Genomic DNA, 8,150 nt, shown 5'->3' with positions numbered 1-8,150 from the left:
TATAACTTTTCCTACTTCATTAACATTGTATGTGTTAGGCCAGCTTTAAACAGTCCATAATAGTTAAAAGGATTGGAATCTATGGGTGTTTTTTTAAACAGAAATGAAAATATAGCCTGAAATTATAATAATCCATCCATTCCATTTTCCGTCATGCTTATCCCAAGCAGGGTTGCGAGGGGTGCGGGTGCCTATCTCCAGCTGTCTACGGGCGAGAGGTACACCCTGGACAGGTCATCAGTCCATCGCAGAGCATCACAGAGCCAAACAGGACAAACAACCATTTACGCACACACTCACACCTAAGGAGAATTAAGAGAAGCCATTTAACCTAACAGCCGTTTTTGGACTGTGGGAGGAAGCTGGAGTACCCAGAAAGAACCCACGCATGCTCAGGGAGAACATGCAAACTCTAAGCAGAAAGAGCCGTGAATCAAACCCTGAACTTTCTTGCTGCAAGGCAGCAGTGCTACCCAGTTTTCCACTGAGCAGCTGCATTTATAATTAACCACACTAAATCAATATGTTGTAGGGCTACCTTTGTGAGGTTATTAGCTTTGATTGTCTGGAGATTGAATTGCCTCTCAGACTGGAAAACCTGCATCTCTGAATATCATTTTCTAACCGTTTTTGCATTCTTCACACAGATAAAAACACACAAATAAGGTCTGATCTATAACATTCATTTATAGCTGTATGTGTAGGGTTAGTTCTGCCTGAAACTTTGACAGATTTTCCCAACTGAGCTGCTTCTATGTTTAATGATCCCCCCTGCCCAACGTGACACTTCAGATGGGTAGCCTTGTACTGGCAGGTCTACAGATTAGAAGCATTCTTTCCATTTTAAAATGATGGACAGTGTTTATGAATATGTCATAAGCTTCTGATGTTCTTTATAATCCTTGCCTTTTCTCATGAGCAGTTTTGGTCTCTATTGTTCTCTAACAACCCTGAGACCACAGAAAAACTGCAGTTCTAAGTACTCTAGATTTATTATTAATGTTTATAAAATTCTGAATAATAATAACATTTATTATTATTATTATTTCCACACAGTTGGAATCTATCTAGATTACTTCTGATTGTACTTTCTGAATTTTGTTTAAGGAAATTGTAGGAAGATGGTGAATGTATTGGTGTTCTTACTCAAAAAACACAATAAAATATAAATAGTTTTATGTTGTGGTATAAAATGATTTGAAAACCCTTCATGTGATATAAAATCCTCCATGAAGAACTGAAGTAATGGGTTTGGATCTTTTTTAATCCTGAATTAAAGTGTGTACAGTATATTCTAACATCATAGCAAGAAGATTCCAATAAGATTCAATGGTAACTTAAACATTACTTATAATTAAACAAATGTTATTGTAGCATGTTTGCCCTTGATGGCAGATCACACAGAGTTGGTTTTCCATCTAAAACAACAGGACACCCAGGGAAAGTGAAGGATAGTAGATTTGGTGATTGCCTTGCAAGGACTCCTATCTGGCCGTATGCCTCGAAGTGCACTCTTTCAGGCTTTGACAGATGATGCCGATACAGTGAAGTGATAGGCTATTATTTCACTTTGCATTGAAAAATTGGCATTGCAGGCTTCTGCCCTTCCCTTTTATAACTGCCATAGTTTTCTTGCTCGTAGCAGTATTATGCCACCACAGATGTGATTTGAAAGGTGTTATAAAATTCCTGAGGTTTTGTCCTTACAGCCTGTTCATGTCCACAGTTATGGACTTTTCGGTGGTGCCCACTGGTTGAAATGAGGAAAAGTTGTTGATAATGCTCAACGTATACGTGATAAGATCCCATTGTTCTGCTGTGAATAAATGTTTTTTACTCATTTCCTTTGTTTTCTATCTCCTTCTTTCACAGACCAGCAGTATTCGTGGTCACCATCACAGTATTTCGATGAGGACACTTACTCCCCTCTACCCAGGAACATGAAGGGTCTCTCTGGTGGCCGCCCTGCCCATCTCCAGCTTACGTCACCTACTTCACCTCATGCATGTGGTTTGGCCGAATGTGACCACTCGCTGGATCACCATCTTCACCATGGAGACCCGCGGTCACCCACCTACCTCCTTAGCCCCACTGACAGTTGTGCCCTTGAGAGTCATCACCGCTGCTCCCCCCGGAGCTCCATCCATTCTGAATGCATGATGATGCCGGTGTCCCTATCCACCACTGATCACTCAATATCCAGTAGCACTTTTCCTCGTATGCATTATGGCAGTGCTTCAAGAGATGGAGGTGGAAACAGTTCTGGTGGTAGGGATTCTCGGGATGACGGTGGCTCCTCCTCACATGGTGGCAGTGGCAAAATGAACCGGATTCCTGCAAATCTTTTGGATCAGTTTGAAAAGCAAATACCACTGCACAGAGATGGCTTCCACACTTTGCAGTACCAACGAACCTCCACCACAACTACAACTACAGAACATCGCAATGAAAGCCCCGGACGAATTCGCCACTTAGTTCACTCAGTACAGAAACTTTTCACAAAGTCCCACTCCTTAGAGGGATCTTCCAAGATGAATGGTACCAAAAGTGACTCACACAGGGATGGCTCGCACCACCACCATCACCACCACCAAGGCCACCACAAACACAGCAAACGCAGCAAGAGCAAAGACCGTAAATCTGATGGTGGAGGAAAGCAGCGTCATGCCGGTTGGTGGAGTTCGGATGACAATCTTGATAGTGACAGCACCTACAGGACACCGAGCATCATGTCACGGCATCCTATTGACCACATCAGCCACTGTTACCCAGATTCAATGCACAGTCACATGGCGGGGGACCTGTCGCTAAAGACTTCCAAGAGCAACAACGACGTCAAATGCTCAGCCTGCGAGAGCATTAGCATGGCCCCTGAGGGCAAATTCATGAAAAGGAGCTCCTGGTCAACATTAACCGTCAGCCAAGCCAAGGAAGCCTACAGGAAGTCATCACTCAACCTGGAGAAGCCTATGACCCCCACTGACCTTAAACCCAGCTTGAGACCCTGTCACTATCTACAGGTAAGTTTGATCCACTTGACCGCCCCATTGCTGTTTTCTTCTAGATATGTAGTACCTATAACAATGTAACACCTCTACTCAAGCATTACAGTTGATTTTCTTTTTGCAGACATAACATTTATTGTTCTTGGTGTACCTTTAATTTGGTAGACTAAACAAACATGGTGCCATTCACTGTGATTGGTGTGACTACTATAGAATAGCAGCATGGACATTAAAGATGTAAAAACTGAGGTATCCTGAGAAATCTCCTGCTTAATCTGTCAGGGTAAAGGTGGGGCTGGTGCCTATCTACAGCAGTCCATGGGTGAAATGTGTGGTACACTCTGGGCAGGACACCAACCAATCACAGGACAACACATAGTCACACAACCATACACACAGTCACTCTTAGGGACAATTTAGAGATCTTCAGTTAACCTAACAATCACAGGAATCAAACCTTTTTGCTGCAAGGAAATGGTGCTACAAACTATTCCACTCTGCAGGCAAATTGAGACAAGCTTTGTAAATGAATCTGGAAAAAGGAAAACGTCAACTTCAGAACTAAAGAATATAAAAAAATATGATAAAAATTAGTTTTGACTGATTTTACAATTGAAAATATACAAAGTGATTCATTTCTTTAAACTAAATCAAATATGTTATTTAAGATTTGTCAGATTAATTAGGAATAAACATGAAGAGGAGCATATTACACATTAGATTATCTATGAGTCCCTCATAGATAATATAAGTTTTAACTTCTAACTGCTTCAGAGTACGTATAAACTATTTATTTTGCTAATAGGTAATACAACTATTAAATGGCAGCTTTTAAAAGGTCAATATCCGTGCAGGTCTAGCTTGTAATAAAATTGAACACTACTAAAATATTGAGCTTTTTTTAGTGACCTCTCAGTTTCTCCTCCATAGTAATGGTTTGAGCTCCGCTTATAAATAATTACGGCTCAACACAGAAACGCATACTGCAAATGGATGTGGTCTAGATGTAGCATCATGTACTTCCTGTTTTTCTTTTTTTAACCTCTCTAAACTGACATTTTAAGATGTTTTTTTTATTTTGCTGGTTCATTATTCTTATTCTTATTTTTCTGGTGTGAATGGCACTGCCCTGTTTTTAAAAAAGTAACTGAAGAAAATATGGTTATCTTTCTCTCTGCATCAGAGAGTGCATTTGTATACACACCAATTGTGTGTGTGTACATCAAGTGCCTCAGAAACCTTTTACGGATCACTTTATTGAGAAAAAGAAAAGAAAAAAATGATTTTCTTAGCCGCATTGAAATTTGTTCTAGATAGTCCAATGTGATCCTGTCCAATAACACAGCATGTGGCTGCCAGCAAAAATAACTAGCACAGCAGGACAAATCAGTTATCTCTCTAAATTATCTTGACCACAGGGAAGATCAAAACAGCACCTATCAGTGTACATTTGTACCTTTGTTCTTGCATGGATTACAGTTATGAACATAATTATACAGCTCATACCCTGCATGTACTGTAGGCTGTGTGGAAGTAAATGCAGAAGGAGTCAGCACATTTTCCAGCAGTATCACGACTTACATATTTTTTCATAACTCAAATTTTAAACTGTAAGTTTGCAAAATGTCTGCAGACAAAATAATTCCTTGAGTGAAATAAGAAAAGACCCCATTCTATAGCTAGAGGGTATGATCTGCAAAGTCAAAACTCTATGAACCAAGCATATATATTATTATAAATCACAATCCATTATTCTGAAACAGAAACATTAAGTACTTTTTAATCCAATTTGTAAAAAATTATACTCAGTATAATCCAACTCTTGAACAGAGTTGCCATTCTACCTTCCTTACTTACTTCCATCCATTTGGCTATCCAGCTAAAGTATTGTCCAAGTTGCAGCACTATAAAAACATTTCTAAAAATAAACCTTAGCTCTTGCTCCTTGCCGCAGGGCTATATTTAGCTTAACATTATCAATCCAATCCACAAAGGTTGAGACACATTTTCCCTCCCTGGAGGAGAATCAATGCCCACTCAGGGACCTCTCACAGAAGATGTATTGAACCAGAAGGCAGTTAGAGATGCATACTGCTGAGGTTTGTGCCTCTCTGATGCTCATATACTCCAGAATGCAAAAGGAGGCAGAAAAGAAGCGAATGAGTTGTCTGTTTTTGCTCCCTTTTGTTTACCGTTGATCTTTAAAATAGAGCACTGCTTAAAGAGGAGACTGATATCCTGGGAAGTCGCTGCAAAAACTGAGGGGTCACATTGAGAAGTATTCATGTCCTGCTGTCATCATATTGGGATTACCCTCAGCTGTCTAAACTTTATCAACATGAATTGCACTCAGAGGATGTGTGTACTAAATGCTTGTCCCTGTGTTAGTGAGTGAGCAAGTGTTATTTCTTTTTATTGCACACCAGATGGCTTGATGATATGCTAGTCACCTTGTTTGCGTCCTTGGCTGATGACACATAAATGAAAAACTTCTGAAGTGGTACCAGAGTATGAGATTGCAACATAGAGAGGTGACATACCGAGGGTTAGGGTTTGTGCATATGTTTTGAAAAGTAAAAGTGCCTTTGAAGGTGCTACGGAAAAGAAAAATACAGTGCAGGTACTTTATCCTTTTTTTTCAGCTTATAATTAGACTTTTAAACCAATTAGTCACAGTGGGAAAAAGATGCTTATATGAACTAGAAATACTGAAAAAAAAAACATTGTCTGCAGAATACCATTTTCCTTTTGAACAACTGCAAGGTTCAGTTGAGCTTAAAGGTGTCGGTTTTGAAGCAGGCTTGTTAGCACCGTCTAACTCCATGTTGATCAATTGTTTCACTCACTGCGAACTGTGAAACTGGTGTTCCAGCATTTGTCATTTCAGGGCAGTCTAGTGGGTTGTTTCTAAACTTCCTGAATAATTTCCTTGTTGATACCAAGGAACAATTGGGCTTTATAGCAGGATCATCATCCTAAAGATATATTAAAACAGATTTTATAGTAGATAAAATGAGCACTAAGCCTTTACACTGGCCCCGGACATAACCCCATTAAAAATGCTGGGGATGTGCTTTAAAATATGTGAAGTTGCATGAATAGTAGGCCTATTAACACGTTAGGTTAAAAATAAAAGATGTTTTACATAATTTTCCACACTGATAATTTTCTGTGCATCTTCACATTCCACTGGATTTTAATAAACTAAATGAAGTAAATAGAAAAAAAAAATCAAAAACGTTTTTGTAGACAAATCTTATCCCCTGGTCATTAGTTGCTTGCACAAAAGAGGGTCCGTTTATTGCTGCTTCAGAAAGAGAGGATTAGTCTTGCAATAGTTTTGCTGATAGCGCTTTATACTGAGATTTAATTAGCCAATTAACTGCCAAGTCTATTTGCCAAAGGTGAAATGCTAGAGTGATATAAAATGCTTGCTAAACTGCAAAAAGAAAGACTGACCTGGAAAAATAAACGGTCATTGTAAGAACAGGGGGTTCCCTAACCATTTTCAAAGGTGTTTGTCATTCACATCCAAGTCATGATCCACCGCTCAGTGATTTGTAATTAAAAAAATCTAATAAAAGAAAAAGTTTATTGTAAATGTATATTATACTTGGCTGCCTCCTATGTTAGACTGTGGTCCTAAAATTTGGCTCTTCAATTACCCTTTTAAGCAGGTTTTCTAATAAGGTAATTTAATTCTAACATAGTCTACCTGAGCCAAAGAAATTAACACCCTGTCATCAAGTTGAAGGATGCTACAATACACTTTCGCTTCCCATCCAGGAAGCTTTTTTAACTCAAATGTCAGAGATAGCATTGAGTTTGAGACAAGAAACCAGCGCTGAGTGAAGGCTCTGCTGCTGTCTTAAGCCCAGCACTCTGATTAGAAAGACTATCTTCACCTGTGTAGGCTACCCAGGTTCTCCACAAAGATCCTCTCTGGTAGAGATGCATAACTCACACTCATTAACACACAGGAACCCTGACATTAAGTGGGAAAAAGTGCTACTACTCCTCTTTATTCCAATATGAAAAAAAAGAACAAAGCCAGATCTAAATTAAATCCATATAAGCCAAGTTCAAAATGTCATGAATCCACTTTTATCAACTTCAAGGTCAACTTTAAGATTTCAAGATACTCAATATGTTTTCTTTCTGTGAAATATAATTTTTTCCCAGTATTAGGCCTGGCTTCCACTTCCACTTCCACTTTATACAGTTCATTTTACCTAGCAATGGCATCAAACACTGTGCCTGGAGTATCAAGTACTGAATGAGGCACCAAAAAAGTTGGGCTTGTCAAAATCGTAATTATAGTGATCATAATATTTATATATTTCAAGTGAGCTCCAGGTGTGAATAAGAAGTGAAAAGGGCTTTGATACAGATGGAGATACTTTCACAATGTCCTGAGTTTACAAATCAAAAACAAGCATGATTTCACATGCAGCTATCTTCTACATAACCAATTTTATGCAGATAAATGATCCCATCTTCATCCTTCAAAAAGAAAAGGCCAAGCAGGGGAGACGTATAAAATGCTAATCATTGATCACATCATTTATTTATTTGTTTTCTCATTTTATTCCCTCTTAAAATCTGTTTTCTTTGGTAGTTTATTGGTGCAGGATATGTTAAATAATCTAATTTCTCCTGTTATTTATTGCAGCTGTTTTCATCACACTTAAATGAGAAGATATTTTGTAAATATTAACATATTTAGTAAATATTAACACTGTACATGTTTAAACTGTGGTATCTTCTTAACATCCACCTAATTTTAAGTAATCCTCACCTTTGTGCATACCCAAATAGAAAAGCAAATAACTAAGGAACTGTAAGCCCAAATTACATGTGTGATACATCATTTGAAAGCTAAAATCTTCTAGTTTCTGAATATATAACTATGAAATAGAACAATAAAACCATGTGACTAAAAAACAGCCTAAACTGCATAATTTCTAACATGAATCAAACTTGTTTTTTTTCTTCTCAAAAATGATAGGTATTTTTTTGAATAGCAGTAACAAAGACATGCTTGAGAACAGGCATGTGTCATTGTTTTATATTTAGACTTCTAGGTATCACAGTTCTACAGATATGGGATTTTTAACTTCTGCAGTCATCAGTGTCTCCAAACCT

The 8,150-nt window shown here is 38.3% G+C and overlaps 1 protein-coding gene across 1 annotated transcript in view; it reads left to right on the top strand.

Annotated features, from left to right (window-relative positions):
* Window positions 1–8,150, top strand: part of dlgap2 (discs, large (Drosophila) homolog-associated protein 2) — a 179,785-nt gene that overhangs the window by 96,453 nt on the left and 75,182 nt on the right. Inside the window, exon 2 of the mRNA XM_015396322.1 lies at window positions 1,873–3,020. Within this exon, the coding sequence (XP_015251808.1) occupies window positions 1,941–3,020 (1,080 nt within the window). The 5' untranslated portion in view covers window positions 1,873–1,940. The remainder of the gene's footprint in view (window positions 1–1,872; window positions 3,021–8,150) is intronic.

Source organism: Cyprinodon variegatus, unplaced genomic scaffold (genome assembly GCF_000732505.1).
Source record: "Cyprinodon variegatus isolate N-32 unplaced genomic scaffold, C_variegatus-1.0 Scaffold27, whole genome shotgun sequence".
Lineage (NCBI taxonomy): Eukaryota > Metazoa > Chordata > Actinopteri > Cyprinodontiformes > Cyprinodontidae > Cyprinodon > Cyprinodon variegatus.
The sequence above is the reverse complement of the archived record's forward strand: the minus strand, read 5'-3'. Positions and strand labels throughout refer to the sequence as shown.